The sequence below is a fragment of the Phacochoerus africanus genome, chromosome 15, assembly GCF_016906955.1.
Source record: "Phacochoerus africanus isolate WHEZ1 chromosome 15, ROS_Pafr_v1, whole genome shotgun sequence".
In the NCBI taxonomy this organism is placed as follows: domain Eukaryota; kingdom Metazoa; phylum Chordata; class Mammalia; order Artiodactyla; family Suidae; genus Phacochoerus; species Phacochoerus africanus.
Genome location: NC_062558.1, coordinates 71,291,587 through 71,309,929, shown reverse-complemented (window position 1 = coordinate 71,309,929; position 18,343 = coordinate 71,291,587). Strand labels below are relative to the sequence as shown.

Here is an 18,343-nt window from a genome sequence, read left to right as displayed (position 1 = left end):
TTTGTCATACTTATAAATGTTTAGATTTCAAATCTAAACATTTAATCAACTTTTCCTGTCATGACAATGCTGGAGACATGTTAACTGTTCCTATAACATCTTCTAATTGCATTTGAGCAATCAAAGAGTAATTCTGTTGTCCTCAGTGCCTCTTCTTAATGATAATATCACATTAGAGGGACATTTTCAAAAAGGCTTTAATTGGTCTAATTATTGTTATGAAACATTGGAGTGGAATGTTTATACTAAATTAGTGAGCCAAATAAGACATGGTTAAAAAGGCAAATTATATAAGTTAGGTTTAGATTTAAATGAATCCTTGACTGATGACCAAGCCCATGGTTAGGGGTATCATCTCACCAAAAGAGATTATACATTGGCTAGAGAAAGTGTTAAATTTGGCATTTGTAAAATTTTTTTTTTCTTTTTTAAAAAACTTTTTCCATCTAAAGAGAAAACTGGATAGACTCAGTAGAAAAGTAGAGAAATGGGAAGAAAATAGAATCAGGAGAGGAAAATCTGTTCTGAATATTTTTAAGACATTTAAACGATTATCTATGAGGGCTAGTTTATATTTTATATAATATCATATAATATGTGACCATTACACAGTACTGTTTTCTCTTTTTAAAGAAACTGTTTTAAAATTATTTTTCTTTCTGTAATGATTTTCTCTTCCTAAATTTGCCTAGAACTGTAGCTTTTAAAATTTTATCCTGACTGCTTTAGATTCCCAAATATTTATCATAATGTAGTATAGTGTAATAATTGATATAAAATTATATCTATACACAGTATATACACATACTAAATATATACCTTTCTCTATATATGTAAATAGATATAAGATTGCATACTCTGAAGATCAGTGATTTTCACTGTGTGTTCTTGTGTGTATAGATGCATATGCACACACATTTTGAAGATCATTATATGATTTCATTTTATGTTAAAGGTTCTACGGAGAGCTTTTATTTGATACTAACTCTTTCTTTAATCACCACACTATGCCTAACCTTCAAAGGCTTCCTCTCTTGGTGTATTTTAATAAAGGACCCTTAGAGCCTCATATCCTCTATCTTTTCTTTGAAGGCTGTATATTATCTTGACCTCTATTGCCTGAAGACTTATATCTAATGGAAATCTTAAAAACACTATGTGGCTCCAAGGGTGGGAAATAGCTGGAAGTTATAATCAACAGGAAGATGGAATTTTACTTTTAAAATCAATAATTAAAATTCAGAATTCCCTTTTATATGTTAGTGTTAAGGTTAATTAGAGTGTCTGATTTATAGTGAGGCATATGAAAACAATACTGAATTAGGTAGTATAGGGCCTAGATACTTGTCTGAATCTCACCATTTATTGGCTTAATGACCTTGAGCAAGACAGTCTCAGCCTCACTCACCATCAGTTGAAATGTGTGGTTAACAATATTTTTGCTGCCTACCTCTTTATAGTGTTGTCAGGATGAGATATTAAATGTGTAAATAATAAAGGGCTATATAAAAGTGACTATGGTAAAGAACAGCTAATGTGTGTCAGGTACTTTATTAAGCATTCAAATAATTCTTACAGCAGTTTTATGAGATAAGCAATGGTAATATTCCAATTTCACAGATTAGGAAGGTGAAGCTCACAGTACGTAAGACACTTGAATTGAGTTCACACCATTTGTGAGTGGGAAGGGCAAGATTTGAATATAGGTTTTGCTGGTGTTAATATTGATGCTCATAATTTCACATTTTTTGTTATTCACCTGAATAGTAAGTGCTTCATAGAATTATGTATGAACTGGGTGAGGCAGTAACAACACAGTTCTCTATGATCACTTATGAATTCCAAATGTGAAAACAAAATAAATTTTTTTCTTAAAAATAGAATACCATGGAGTTCTAAGCATCCACATGTGTTTTTCCTTTAGAATTTAATTGTCTTGGATCCACTCACAGTGACTGAAGAGGAAATAAGACCATCCCTAGAGAAACGTCTTGAGGCCATTATCAGTGGGGCTGCTCTGCTGGCTGACTCTTCATGCACGAGGGATTTCCATCGGGAGCGCATTATCGCAGAATGCAATGCCATTCGCCAGGCTCTCCAGGACCTGCTTTCAGAGTACATGAACAATGTAGGTGACTGGTTTTCTCCTACTCCATACACTGGGTATGGGCTGAAGTTCTTTCTGTTTATAAAATGCGGTAAATTACAAATGAGTGCATGATTTTAAATGGACTAACTTTTTGAGTTGGTCTACTTGGGTTGCTCCCAGAGTAACATCAAGGAGATAAGGAGTTTCTAGGTATGGAATTCAACCAGAAGATTATTCATATATGATTGTTGTGCCTGAGACTATCTAAGTATTAGCTGATGAAGGGAGTCAGGTTTGGAGAAAGGATACTGAAATTACACATCAATTTAAAGGATAAAAAGAAGACAAAGAAAAGGACAGATTGCTCTGGGTTAGGTGGGCTGCTGACAAAGTTAGAATTTAGATGGTGTTGGATAAAGTCAATGCTATAGGGGTCAGGGGCCATTTCTGAGGGTGTAAAGAGCTTTTTTAATTTGGATTGCTCTTAACCTTTTTCAAATGTGACATAATGTCAGATTTTTTGTGCTTTTGGCTATCTCTCAGGAATAGTAGAAATGCTGTCTAAATTTATACAAATGCAAAAATATTTATTTCAAGATTGTTTTGGCTTTATTTTATAAATATTTATTTGCAGTATATTAATTTCATATATATCTCTATATCCATCTATAGCGTATCTATGACTAGTCTTACATTCAAATCTTAGTGGCATTTTTAAAAGAAGAAAGTCTTGAAGACATTGTCAGCTATATATTGACTATGAATATTGACTCAAATAACAGAGGTAAACAAAAATTTTATAAGAGGAATATTTTGTTCATCAGCTTTATTATAAATAGAACATTTCAAGAGTTATGAAGGTATATTTTAAAATCATTAGTTATAAAGCAAGTGATATTTTTAGGTGTGAGATTGATGATTTAGAATTGTTCAGTATAAGTAATTTATGAAATAATTGAAATGTGCTAAAATTAGTGAGTTTTAAGTCTACTTCAACGTATTTGATGTATCTCTGTATTCTTAATATTTGATGACTTTGGCTCCTGACCAAAAACTTCTTGCCTGTCGAGAAATCAAAGTTGTAGAGCAGATTTTGTTAAAACAAGGAACATATTAGTAATGTCACATCCTGCTTCTGAAGCTGGACTATCGCCATTTTTAGGACATAATATATTCTTAGTTAAAGATTTTTAAAGAGAATTCATCAGTCACAAGAAACTCAGAAGAGAGTATTGTAATGAAATACCTTCTCCTCCAATCTGTAAACTATTAAAATTATTATTCTCAGCTTTGTAGATAAAATATAGTAAAGTTACATTTAAGTTTACTTTATATATAAATTATAAAATTATATAAATTTACTTTATTAAGTATAGATAAAGCTATTCTATTCTTTTAAATACAAACACAATAGATGTACATACACACACTCACTCACACCATAGGCAATGGCTACATAATTGTGGAGTCCAGTGCAAAATGAAAATGTTAGGTCTACTCAAAAGCAGGGGGAAAAAAAGAATTTTTTTTTCACAGTCTTTATCGACCTAAGAAAGGTTATTTTATTTGCTATTTAATGTTAGTTTCTTTAGGGCATAGGGATACTTCTAGGTGCATGTAAACCCTCACAGATGTCTGTGGCCTTGCCCCAGGAGCCCCACTCACCATGGCCCCCACTAGGAGTAGAGGGTGGCAGCAGTTGATGGGTGGGGGAGCAGGTGGCTGATGATCTATTCCTGGGAGGCACTGAGGGATAGGACTATATGTAAGTCTAGGGGTCTAGGGCATATGCTCTATTGCCCCATCAGACTTTGCTTATCTACAAAAATTCAAAGATAAGATTGTTAAGAATTTTGAGATTCTGGTAGCAGAGCATTAAAAGCCAAGCACAGGGCTCCTTTCTGAGCATGGGGACCCTGTGCCCAGTGACAGGCCACTAAAGCAGGTCCTGTACATAATAAACATATATCACATAAGAATAGTGGTGATCTCACATCTTTATTCAACTTTAGGTTAAAAATTATTCATACAAAGGGTGAAGTTTTGGAAGCATTCTTTCTTGCATGCAATCATTAAGATGCATTGCCTCCAGAAATTTATAAAAAATAATAAAGCCACCTAAAAGTTGGTCTGCTTTTTACTATAGCCATGCACCAGCAATTCTCAAAGTCATTGATAATATGTTTTTCACAAATTCATTTTTTTCTCTAGGTCCTACGTAATTGCTGTGGTTATTGCTGAGTTTTAATAATATGCATGCGTGTGATTCAAATTAGCACTTTATGATTATCCTTTAATAAACTATGTTCTTTATGGATTTAAACAGCAGATTCAGGTAAACAGTGATGACATGGTGATTGTAAAGACAAAGAACTAGAAATAGTCACTTTAATTCTATCATTTTATGTGATCACTTGGAATTTTTATTTGATTTTAAAAATTATAACAAGAAATGGTGTGAATTGCAGGGTGCAATATTTTTGTTAAGTAAATGAAAATTTCATACATGCAAAATTCACATATGAAATATTTCATTGAATTTGAATAGTAACTTTGAAACTTGTTTTCCTTCTGAAAATAGCCAGTTTCTTTAAAGTTATAGAACAAATCAGGAAAATAATGGTTTTTACTGAAAAGTAATTTTGTCATAGAGAAGGGAGGTACTTAAAAGTATTACTCCAGGTATCACATATGCAAGGAAGGCACCAAAAATATGTAAGCATTTTTCTATGTCCTACTGCTCTTTTGCTTAATGAGTTTTTAATCTGATATTCAGTTTCAAGGCCCACTTGTCAAGTACACAAAACTTATTTATGTTACTAATATCCTTCTGTTAGATATTTTGGTTTCAAAAAAAGGTAAGTTCTGTGTTAGAAGAGTGAAGTGGAGAGAGACTTTCATCTATAATATCCAAACAATTGAGGCCAAAGGTAAGTAGCTTTTTTTTAAAACTTGTGCAGATACTTATCTTTATTTTAATTTTTTAAGGGTAGACTTAATCGTAGGCATTCAGATGTTTCTCAGTTATTTAATTGATTAGATTGCACTGTTCTTCATGCCTGATGGAGGCTTTCTTCTTCCTTCCTCATTCATCCATATTTCTTCTTCTCCCCTCTGTTAATGGAGCATGGACACTCCCTGAAATATCTCTCCTTTGTGGCACTTTCCCCTTTATAGCCCTCATCCCTTGTGGAATTCCTACATTTACTTACCTGCCTTCTCCACCTATCAGAAAGTTCTAGGAGAGTGAGGTCTGTGTCCCAGGCCTTTACCACAAAACCTGTAAGGTAGCAGGTACTCAGGAATTAGTTTGGATACAGGTAAATTGAAATAGTGCTTTCTTCTTAGTTTTTAAAATTAAAATGACAATGTGCCTGAAGTAATTAATTTGTATTTTTGTATTATACCTATATGATAACTGTGGAGAAAATGTAGGGAGAGTTAATGGTGAGAACAGGAGCACAGGAAAGAATGAGCACAGAGGTGAGAAAGCTTGTTCTTTGGGTGATCTAAGGATATTAATATATTCCTTTTTCCTAGGAGATAATTTAAACACTATTGAGGAAACCATTTTTTTTTTTTCCAGGGAGTGAAAGACTTATTTTGTGTGTGGGTAATGTCTGGTGATCTGCCCTTAAATTGGTGTAGAGATGAGCGTGGGGGAGCTAAATTTGTGCAGTGGTGGTCCACATGATTAGAAACCCATTTATATGCCCCATATATTAACATTTCATTGATAAGTACAACCTATTAATAAAGAAAAGTGTGCATTTACAACATTATGAAAAGGCACTTCAAAAGCAGTGTAATAGTTCCTTTTATATAAAAGTGCAGAATTTTTGGCCTAATAGGAGTATCTACCAAGCCAATGAATATTGGAATTAAATAGCAGAAACCAATGTGGAAAGACTGTGGGATATATTATCAGAACCATTTCCAGGTTTATTTTTACTCTAGGTTTCTATCCCAAGTAATGCTTCTCTATAGCTGTTTTGTTGGCTTTAATGAAAGGGAATGTACTTTCCTGAAACTAGCCAACTCAAACCTTTTTCAGAGTTTGCTCAAAGATTTTACAACTCTCATACTTAAATCCTGAACTTTCTAGTTTAAGGAATGCCGTATCTCTTTTGCTGGGCCTGATTTGCTTTTCGAATTAGTTCTTAGAGCTTTTGTTATTGAGCTATGTTGATAGAGTAAATGCTTAATGATAATTCAGATGCAATAAAGATAACTAAGAGAAGTTAAAGCAAGATTACCACTCATCATGACCTGTGCATCTCTTATGTGAATGTGACTTCAAGGCTTCAAATTTTGCAAGTTATTGAGTCCAGAGCAATTCAGCAAATAGATGTAGTTTATGTTTTTCTCAGGCTCAGTTCACATGACCAGTTTGAGTCTAAATAACTATTTTCTTAAACAGATCAGCAAGTCTCAATCCTTTTTTGACTGAAGCTCTATGTTCAATAAGTTCTATGTCTTGTCACATCAGTAAGAAATTAGGAGGATGGAGTCCCCACGGGTCCATAACAAAACAGATAACCACTTAATGGTATTAATGATTATGTATGTTTTCTCTAATATTTTCTTTTTAAATATATATATATATATGTGTGTGTGTGTGTGTGTGTATATATATATAGTCTATTGTTCCTGTAACAAATTGCCGTAACTTAGTGGTTTAAAACCAGCAATAATTATTTTATGGATGTGCAAGTCAGAAGTCTGACACAGGTCCCAGTGGGTTGCAAATGAGTGTCAGCAGGTGCATTCTTTTCTGGAGACTGTAGGGAGGAATCTCTTTCTTTGCCTTTTCCAGCTTCTGGAGGTCAACCACATTCCTCTGTACAGTGCCTTCTTCCTCTATCTTCAAAGACAGCAATGTCACATTTCTCTAACCTTGCTTCTGTCCTCACGTCTCTCTCTCTGCTCACAGCCAGGAAAGATTCTCCACTTTTTTAGGACTCGTGATTAGGTAGGGCCCACCAGTATTATTCAGGATAACCATCCCGTAAGATAGTTATGGCTCTTAACCTTAATTACTTCTGCAAAGTTCCTTTTGCCACATAACATAATGTAGTCACAGGTTTTGGGAATTAGGAAATGGACATCTTTGGGAGGCTCATGGTCATATTCCTAGTACGAGTTTTCCCTTGTTTCCTCTAGAATCCCTACCAATCCTTATGTTTTAAAGCCATTACAGTTACTATCCCTTACTTACTTTATGCTCTATGCAGGCAGATCCCATGTATGTTTTATTTACTGTTTTACCCCAAGTCTGAGGCACATTGCCTGGCATTTTAGAAAAGGCTAAATTGTATTTTTGAATGAAAGAATGAATAACATTATTGCATATTGTATATACCATGTAATGGAGAAAAGGCTGCTCTGACATTAAATGGAATGTTTCAGACATCTACTAAATTTGTATCATAGACTGCCTGTTATAAAAGGTCTTATTTTGTAAAGTATAAGTCTCTTCTAAAAAAATCAATGTGAATATACAGAAACAAAATTTTCTTATCATAGGCTCTGCATTTGGATCCATATCTTGCTATATTTCAAAACAGGATTTTATTCATTAAAAAAAAATAGTCCAAAGAACATTCAGAATCAGAGAAAATTCTTGTCTTTTAAAACTTAGAAGTATATTTTCCTAAGATATTTCTGTTGATTTTATTTTATCTCCAGGATTGGTTAGGTCTAGTTCATCTTCTTGATATACAACAAAATTAAGGAATTCCTCATGTAGATGGGGTGGAACGTGGAGGCTCTCTTAAGAAGGATGTGTCTTAGAAGGAAATCACTTATTTTAAAATGGTGGTTGTTCTATAATTGGTGAAAATAGAGTTGGAGGGGGGTGGCCATCATGCTTGAGTACTAAAAATCAGCAGGCTTGAATGTTTTTCTGAGGGTGAATTGAAATGATGTTGTTGTTCGGATATGTTGTTGAAGAGAGAGGATCTTCAGGTGATGTAGAATTATTATTGTAGTTAACACTCAGATTGGAACTTTACTATAGAGGGATATTAGAGAGGTAAACAAAGAGATGGCACTGCTAGAAGAAATGAGTTAGGCCTGAGCTTCATGAAGGTATCAGTTTGCATTTATAGACTCCACCTGCCCAGTATTTTCTTCTTTTGGTGTTGTATGTGAAAATGTATTGTTGGTTCTTATTATGTATTTGTTGATTGAATTATATGTTTGTTGAGTGAATAAATAAGCAAATGGATTGGCTTTTGTTAGTCAAAGACCAATTTCATTTGTATGTCTTGGGTTTAATGCATTCCCAGTCTTGGAAAATTCTAAAGATTCAATAAAGCCAACAAGGAGATGTTATGGGTTTTTTTCTTGCACACGCGGCCTCCACCTCTCTCCTGAAAATCCATTTTGAAATTAATTTCAGCCTTATTTCTCATGATGATGAGGTAAAGCAGTTACAATGATCTATATGCAATGACTCTGACTACTGAGACAGGTTAGAATTAGAATTCTAAAAATGTACAGGCAGCTTCCAAATCTATTTCCTCTTCTTCTTTCCTTCCTTTCCTCCCTCCCTCCTCCTCTTTGTTTCCTCTCTTCCTCCCTCCTTCCTTCATTTCTTCCTCCCTCCTTCCTCCCTTCCTCCCTCCCTCCTCCCTCTTCCCTCCTTTCCTTCCTTCCTCCATTCTTTTCCTCATGGAATGCATATTAGAATTGGACCATTACTGAATGCAGTACACTGTATTAGATGCTTTACATTTTTATATTGTTAAATGTTTCCATTATGCTGTAGTGGTGGCCAGTTTGTGAGTGGTTGATTATGTGGAGACTGCATGTTTCAGTTTATAGATATCTGAATTTTACAACCTCAGCTAATGAAGAAAAGGAGGAAGAGAAGTAAATAATATCCTATACAGATTTGTATACTAGTAGATATGCCAAAATCAGAGAGATGAGCCAAGTTCAGATTATAGCATGAGATTGAAATCCAAGAAGATATAAAGGAATTGTCAAAATCAAGGAGACTAGAAACAGTTGTTGAAGTGGGGATGAAGGAGCCAAGAAGTCAACAATTAGGGAGCAGGGAAAAGTAATAAATGGCAGGGGTTCGATTAAATGGGCAAAAATTGTTTTTGTCTTCCTTGCTTTCCTTTTTGTGCCTGTTTTAAGGACTAGATAGTGTGCAGGTATCTAATCTATGAACTGTTTTGGAAATAAAGTAGTATTATTGTTTCAGCTGCTTTGGGGGTCTAGTCTTATTCCTCTCCTAGAGGTTCCTGAGTTCCTTGGGTGACTGATTGTTAAATAATTACTCTGAGTCTTTCTTGACAGGCTAAGTTTGGAGTTATCTAAATCTGGAGAATAATGATCACTTTGGGATTTAAGAGGAGCTTATGTAGTGCTCACTGGGGAAAAGGTGGCATCCGGATTCCTCTGTTGAGGGAATGAACTCTTCTCACAGATCTCCTCTTTGTGCTCTCATGTTCTAATCTCTTTTAAAAGTTAATACAGAGCCCTATAGAAGTACAAGCTACTTCATATCATGATTTTGAAATTGATAAGAAAAGCTAAAATAACAAAGGTAGACAGCTATAACTACTTTCTAAAAAGGGGAGGGGGACTAGCCAGAGCACAGAAACAGAAAAAGATAATTTGTGTAATATAAAAAATGACTAGAAAGTAGTAGAAAATATCCTAAAGTGGCAAGACTTAAATTCCATGCAGATAAAAATACACAAAGTCCCTCTAGGTCGTATCCTCTAGGCCAGAGAGCCTGAAAGCTGAGTCCTTTGGTTTCATCTTTTCCTTCTAGCAGAGACAGCCATGATTTCTAATACTTGTGAGGCAGTTTAGTTATTCACCTGTGGAGTGTTTCAACTGACCTTCTCCCAAGAAATGTGTTCCTTTACCCCTCAGTGTTCAGGTACTGCTCATATAGTTCTTGAAAATTTTTGCTATATGTTTTTAAACATTGAATTTCACTAAAAGCTCCTTGTTACATAAAAAGAGAGATGGGTTAAATGATGGAAATGACAGGAATAAAGTAGCACACAGTGTTAATTGAAACTTGGACAAAAGATCAGGATAGTCAATCGCTAGGAGATGATGTCACAATGAAGAGGATCATTATCTTAGATCAGATACCCTAGAGATCAAATTTGGCATGAAGGTTTATTGATATATTCTCTTGGCAATTATATATGTAAAGAAGTAAAGAAGGCAGGATTGGACAGAGGGAGGTGACTTACAGTAGAAGTCTTAACCATCCTATGGGGAGCCGTGGAGCTAGGCTGGCCTTTTATACTGGTCTCAAAATGAGACAGGGGAGAATCTTTTATCCTTACAGCTGTCAGTCATTACTGGTAGGCTGCCCCTGGGAGCAGTGTAACCTTGGACAAGGCAGTTCCCTACAGCTGAAAGACAGGTCCTGGGTAGGGACAGAGCTATGAGCCATCAGAAGTTGATATTTCTAGTTGAAAAAGAGACCTGAGTGAAACACCACAGAATCCACTATAACAGTTAATTGAAAAAATAAAAAGGTGTGGTTTTTTTTGTTGTTGTTTTTTTTTTGTTTTTTGTTTTTTGGCCTTGAACTATGGGATATTATCCTGTGCTAGCTACTATGGGGAGGATATTCGACCTTCTATAGTGTATAATTTGCTATTGACAATGTTTAAGAAGTTATTAGGGTAACCATATAACTTTTCATCCAAATCAGAATACTTTTGAGAGACAAAGGTGAGACAATTAATTAACAGGCCTCAATTGATATACAAAAAGCATAATTTAGGACTGTCCTAAGCAGACCTAGATACATGGTCACCTAGAGACCATATGACTGTATATGTATTATAGAATTTAACATATTTTATTAACAGATTTTGTATTGATCATAAAATACAGCTAAACTATGAAGATTGAGTTAAAATTGTATTAGTGTTGTTGTAGTTTCTAGTCACATAATTCTTCTAGAGACATTCTGCTAAGTCATGATTTCAGAGTCTGAACACTCTCATGGTTGTCAAGGGGAATCAGAGAAATAAGCAAGTAAGTGAAATAGAGCCCAGTAAGAGCTATAATAGTCATTGCTAAGTCCAATGAGAGCATCAAGTAGGAATTGGTTAATTACTTTGGGATTGAACAAGGAAGGGATCACAGAGGAGAAAGCTTTATACTGGCTTTTAAAACATGGGAAGGTAGGAATTGCAGAAAGGGGTAACAGCCTGTGCAAAGGCACAGAAGCAGGAATCAGCAAAGTTTATTTTGTGTGGGGAATATAAACAGTTCACTTTGATTGAAATGAAAGGGAAAGAAGGAAAAATGGGATGTGAGATTAAGTACTGACCATGAATTTACAAATAGGTTTCTTTCAAATATTTGCTTTCAAAACAGACCAGATTTCAGTTTTAATCTTTCTGTAATGCTTTCAATTGTGAGCCAATGATAATATTAGCTTAGTAGGTTTTTCTTTATAGATCAATTTCCATTTGTGATATTGTGATTTATAACAAGAAATATATATTTGGTCTTTGTCCTGTTTCTGGCACAGAACTCCTAAAACCCTTGGAATTTCCTAAGTGATGGGAACAGTAAAGAGGTCTTTTGTTATGTTAATGAGGTAACATTTGGAACTAAGAATGGGGGCTAATTGCCAGTAGAACCAACCATATAATTAGAGGATTGGAAGGGAGGGGAGAGGAACTGGAGGTTGAGTTCCATCACCAATAGTCAATGATTTAATCAACCAGTCATGCCTCTGTAATGAAGCCCCTATTAAACTGCAAAAGGGTGGGGTTCAGACGGTTTCTGGTTTGGTGAGGTCTTGGACACAGTGGTTCACACAGGCATGGAAGCTCTGAATCCCTTGCCCTATATACCTCTTCCATCTGTCTGTTCTTGAGTTATAGTCTTGTGTAATAACGGGTCATCTAGTAAGTAAAGTGTTTCTCTGATTCCTGTGAGTCACTCTACCAGTTAATTGAATTTGAGAAGGAGGTAGTGGGAAGCTGTGATTTACAGTCAGTTGGTCAGAAGTGTAGGTACTTGCTAATGGTGTTGAAGTGAGATAGGTTGAAAGAGGTAGTTTTGTTGGACTGCAGTCTTACTTGTGGAATCTGATGTATGAGGTAGATAGTATAGATAATGTAGGTAGATGGTGTCAGGATTAAGTTGAATTGTAGGACACCCAGCTGGTGTTCTCCGAATTGCTTGCATCCTCCCATACCCTGCCACATTGAAATTAGTACTAGAACCTTTAACTGTTGGAACATATTCAGGATTTCCTCAGGAATTTGTGGTAGTTTCTGAGTAAAAAGTTATCATACCATTGTGATATGACTTTAGGATCAAAGGTCATTTCGTGGCTTTATTTTGTGCTAAGGTAGGTTTATCAGGGTCAGAGACAGATTAGCAACTTGCGTAGCTGATTTGCCTGGTTATTGATTACACTTAATAATTTTTTTTTTCTTTTTATGGCCACATCTGTGTTATATGGAAGTTCCCAGGCTAGGGGCTGAATCAGAGCTGAAGGTGAAGCCTACATCACAGCCACGGTGATACCAGATCTGAACTGCATCTGTGATCTATACTGCAGCTACAGCAACGCTGGACCCTTAACCTGCTGAGTGAGGCTAGGGATCAAACCTGCAACCTCATGGAGACAACTTTGTGTCCTTAGCCCACTGAGCCACAATAGGAACTCCTATACTTAAAAATTAAGAAAGACTATTAGCGATCTATAAGGTGCCCCATAATATTTGGGTACCTTTATTTAAAAACAGAAATTTGAATGTGTTTTAAAGTCTTGTAACCATAATGAAAGAGCTTATTGAATTTTTTACATGACTTTGCTTGTTTTCTTCTGGTAGATAAATTGAAACTAGATTTGACTCAGTGTTTTCCTTTAGAGATAGCTATCACAGTTTGTATCTGAGAAACTCTACTAAGGTTGTTAACTGAAACAACTTTATTGCTCAGTTAGTTGTTTGCTTTAGTGTCCCAGAGCAGCTTTCAACTATTTTAGTTTGACACGCCAACAAATTTGAAGTGAATTTCTAGTATCATAGTGGCTATGGATTATGAGTATGATTCAGTCTGAAGGCACTGTACCTCATTTGAAAAGTACTTTTCTTTTAGTAACATATGGCAGGGATATCTCTATTAGGAATTTTATCTCCCTGCAAAAAGTTGATTCCTGCCTATGGTAGACACGATAACGGCCCCTAACAGATTTCCAGTTTCATCCCTGGAACCTGTGAGTACTTTATATGGTACAAGGGATTTTGCAGATGTAATTCAGGACACGTATTTGAGATGGAGAGATTTTACTGTATCAAATGGGTAGGCTTAATCTAATCAAATAAATCCTTAAAACTAGAGAATCTTTCTTGGCTAGATCAGAGAAAAGGTGTGATAGAAGAAGGATGAGAGATTCAAGCATGAACGAGAGTCAGTTCACCACTAATAGCTTTAATATTGGAGGGAAGAGGCTGTGAGCCAAGGAATGTGGGTGGCTTCAAATCCTGGGAATGGCCCTCAGCTGACATCTAGCAAAAAAACAGGGACCTTAGTCTTACAGTTACAAGGACTGCATCTTCCAATTACCTGAATGGACAAGTATGCAGATTTCCCCCTGGAGCCTAATGAAAGTGACACAGCCTTGCTGACACCTTGATTTTAGCCGAATTTTATACTTCTTACTTAATAACTGTAAGATAATAAGTTGTAAGTCATTAAGTGAGTGGTAATTTGTTATAGTAGCAATAAAAAGTTAACACATGATATTAATTAGGGATCATATAAACTATGTGAGCAACTTCGAAATATGCTAAAGGAATTGCTGCAAGTGTGTACTAAACAAACAGATATATTAAATATGAATTGTATATTTGAATCTCAGGAAATTAGTTTTATAGAAATATCAAAATACTGATTTTGAATGTGCTTATTTATCTCACATATACTTAACATAAAGTAATGAAAATGCCTGAAAATCGTGTAATGATATAGACACCATGAACTGCTGTAGGCTATACAATGGAAAGTGTGATTTAATTTATTTTTGAGTCAGTGTTTTCTAATAGAAATATTATGCAAACTAGAATAACATGTGAGTTACATATATAATTTAAAATTTTCTAGTAGTCACATAAATAAAAGAAATAGGTGAAATTAATTTGAATGATATATTTTATTTAGTTCAATATATGCAAAATATTTCAACATATAATCAACATAAACATTATCAGTGAGATAATTTGCATTCCTTTTTTAGTACTAAGTCTTTGAAATCTGGCATGTATTTCACATATACACTACATCTGGATTAGTCACGCTCGAAGTGTTCAATAGCCACATGTGGCTACCATATTGGACAGCACAGCTCTATACAGAAATGTCTTCACCACCACAGTTTTTGATACTTGATCACGTCTGTGTTCCTGCAGCTTTAATAATGCTACTGCTAGGAAAGGTAACAAAAGAAAAGAGACACAGGACACTTAGGTGAGGGAGACCAAGAGTTACCTCATCATGCTGTCATTTCTGATGTTAACCAGTAAAATGGGCAACTGTCATTTTATAGTAGCATATGGAGAAAAACAAAGCTTTCGTATGTGGTAGATTGTATTTTCCCCAAATGGCCACAATTATATCTCCTCTTTTGCATATTCTTTGGTATGACCTTGTCTCTCCTCCATCATTTGTTGGAGTTTAATATCCTTCTTCTTGAAACTAGGCTTATCTTAATGATATTTGACCCATTAAATGTGATGGACATAATGTTCTGAAACTTCTGAGGCTATGTGATAAAAGGATTTTAAGAGGAATCCCCCTTGTGGCTCAGTGGGTTAAGAACCTGACATAGTGTCTGTGAGGAAGGGGGTTCAATCCCTGGCCCCACTCAGTGGGTTAAGGATTGGACATTGCCACAAGCTGCAGCGTAGTTCACAGATGCAGCCTGGGTCTGGAATTGTTGTGGCTGTGGCTTGGCTAGCAGTGCAGCTCCAATTCAGCTCCTATCCTGGGGACTTCATCTGCTGCAGGTACAGCCCCCCCCAACCCCCGCCAAAAAAGGAAAAATACTTTAGGAGTCTGAGTCTTTTGGAATGCTCAATATTGGAACCCTTCTCTCAGAATGCACTTGCTATATTATAGGAAGCCTAGCCCACATGGAGAGGTCACAACCACGTAGGTGATCTGGTTGATAACCTCAGCTGAGTTCCCAGATCAGCTTCCAGTCCTTTCAGTGTGCCATCTTGGATGTCTAGCCCATTCGGACCTTTTTGTGTCTGCAGCTACAGCTGAACATTGACTGTAGCTGCATTGAGACCTGATGTGTGAAATTGTGACTGAGCCCAGTCAAATCTCAGGACCATGAGAGAGAATAAAAAGTTGTTGCTTTTAACCACCAGGTTTTGAAATGGCTTATTACACAGAAATAAATGATAATCTGAATGCCACAGAATTTGATTGGCAAAGAGTTTATTTCGAGAAAAGCATAAAGAATCAAAATCACTCTAACACAAGTGTGAGGAGCTTCCTAGAAGGTACAGAGGATGAATCAGGCTGTCCCCTTAGTCGTAGTGGTCAAGGGTTATTAACAGCTTTGTAAGGAGTAGGACAACAACTGATATTAGTACAAAGTATAGAATTAGTTAATGTCCACAAATCTTTCATATTAAGTCCTGGATTAAAAATAAAACCACTATTGATATCCTTATAACAGAGATCTAAAGTGGGTAAATCTTACCTGATTATGAGATTTTAGTGTCCAGTATGAAAACAAAATAAAAAACCTAAGTAACCTTTCATTGAATTTCATTTTAATAAGACTTATTTGACTGTATGCGTTTATGCCATAGTGATGTCTATAACTGCATTTAAGAAGTGACTTTGAAACTTTTCTAGGTGATCTACAATTGATATTCCCAAAATGTGCATGATGATCACCTGCTCTCTTCAGTGCATTGAATCAGAATCACTGAATACTAAGTGATTACATAATTTATGCTAGAGAACAGTCACAGGCAAATGCTCATTCAGCCTCTTATGGTTACTAAGTCTTCCTTCCTTCTTGGCAATTTTTAACATAGTAGCAGGGGCACAGAGAAAGAAATATGTGAAACCCCTGCAAAGTTGGCAGTACTGTTAAGTACAGCAGTTGACTTACATCTGGGGAGAGAAAAAGAATTCTTTGGTTTGGTGCAATTTAGAAGTATTGACTGCTCATTTTATCTGGTTTCTGACCTTTATATAAAACCTAGAAGCTTGTAAAGTGGGAACTAACTAAAGCTACTTGATGATTGCTTTTATATTCAGCTGTTCATACCATATGGGGAAACCTGCCCATCTTCTCTCAATTGTGGGTTAATGTAGTGTTCAGGAAAGCCTCTCAAAGACTTGAAACTAAGATTACAAAGAATCCTTTTACTTGGCATTAATTATAAATTCAAAGGAAGTCACCAAGATAGTACCCTTTGCCCAGTTTCCCATGTTGGTTCTATCTTATGTAACTACAGTATATCAAAACCAGGAAGTTGTAGTATTGATACAAATCATGTGTATAGTTCTATCACACAAATAAGTTTATGTAACCACTACAACAGTAAAGATATATATTCCATCACTACAAGTATCTCCATCTTGCTACCACTTTATAGTTAGTCATGCCACTCTTGATCTGCCCTTCCCACCCTATCCCATCTCCCAGCATCCCACCATCCCTAATACCTGGAAAACATTAATCTGTTTTCCATTTCTATCATTATCTTTTCAAAATGTTTAATAATGGAATAATACTGTATGTGATATTTTGAGAATAGCTTTTTTTCGCTCACCATGATGTTTTAGAATCCATCCAAGTGGCACGTATTGATAATTTATTGTTTTTTGTACCCATGGTATGGATATACCACATTTTCTTTCACCATTTACCTACTATAGGTATTTCTGTTACTACCAGTTTGGGAATATTACAAACAAAGCTTCTCTGAGAAGTTGTGTACAGGATTTTGTTAGATATAATTTTTCATTTTTTTTTCTGAAATAAATGCCCAGAAGTGTGATTACTGGGTAATATAGTTAATGAATGTTTAGTTTTTAAGGAACTTCCAAACTATTTTCCAGAGTGGCATATTATTTTACATTTTCACCTACTCTGCACTGGTATTTATAATATTTTTATGTTAGTTCTTCTTATAGATGTGAACTTACTAGACATCATGATTTTAATTTACTTTCCCTAATGGCCAGAGGTAGCAAACATCCTTTCATATGCTTATTTGTTACCTGTGTATACTCTTTAGAAAAATGGCTCATCATGTTTTTTGCCACCATGTTAATTGAATTGTTGTGTACTTTATTATGTTGAGATATGATCCCTCTATACCAACTTTGATCAGAGTTTTTTTGTCATGAATGGATGTTGAATTTTGTCAAATGATTTTTCTGCATCCATTGAGATGATCAGGTGGTTTTGTCTTTTGTGTATGTGGTGCATCACATTTGTTGATTTGTGAATATTGAACCATTTTTGTTTCCCTGGAATAAATGCCATTTGGTGTTTGAGCTTCCTTATATATTGTTGGATTTTGTTTGCTAATATTATGTTTTGTTGAGGGTTTTTATGTCTCTATTCATTAGAGACATTGGCCCATAATTTTCTTTTTTTGTAATATGTTTGTTCTCATTTTGGCATCAGGGTGATGGTAGGCTCATATAATGAATTTGGGTATGGTATTTCCTCTTCACTTTTTTGAAATAGTTTGAGAAGGATAGGTTTTACTTCACTGTATATTTGGTAGAATTTCCCTATGAAGCCATCAGTCCTGGACTTTTGTTTGTGGGTAATTTTTAAAAATTATAAATTCAGTTTTACTATTATCAATCAGTCTGTTCAAATTTTCTTCTTCTTTCCTTGATTCAGTCTTGGCAGATGGTATATTTATAAAAATTTTTCTCTTTATTTTAGGTTGTCTAATTTGTTGGCAAATAACCAGTATTTTTTAAGATGATTTTTAGTTTCTCTATCAGTTGTTTTCTTTCTTTTATTTTTTATTTTTATTTTTTATTTCAGTCCTCTCTTTTTTGATGAGCCTAGCTAAGTGTTTATCAATTTTGTTTATCTTTTTAAAAACCCAAGTTGTTTCATTGATCTTATTTATTTATTTATTTATTTTGGTCTCTTTTATTTATTTCTTCTTTGCTCTTTATTATTCCCTTCCTTCTGCCGACTTTGGGTGTTTGTTCTTTTTTTCCATTTTGTTAGATGGTAGT

General features: G+C 35.1%; 1 protein-coding gene across 1 annotated transcript in view; it reads left to right on the top strand.

Moving 5' to 3' along the window:
• The window catches only part of LOC125116965 (catenin alpha-3-like), a 453,580-nt gene extending 446,326 nt beyond the window's left edge, over window positions 1–7,254 (top strand). The window contains exons 8-9 of the mRNA XM_047762661.1: window positions 1,925–2,215; window positions 6,808–7,254. Coding sequence (XP_047618617.1) covers window positions 1,925–2,215; window positions 6,808–6,876 — 360 coding nt within the window. The 3' untranslated portion in view covers window positions 6,877–7,254. The remainder of the gene's footprint in view (window positions 1–1,924; window positions 2,216–6,807) is intronic.
• Window positions 7,255–18,343: the final 11,089 nt, after the last annotated feature.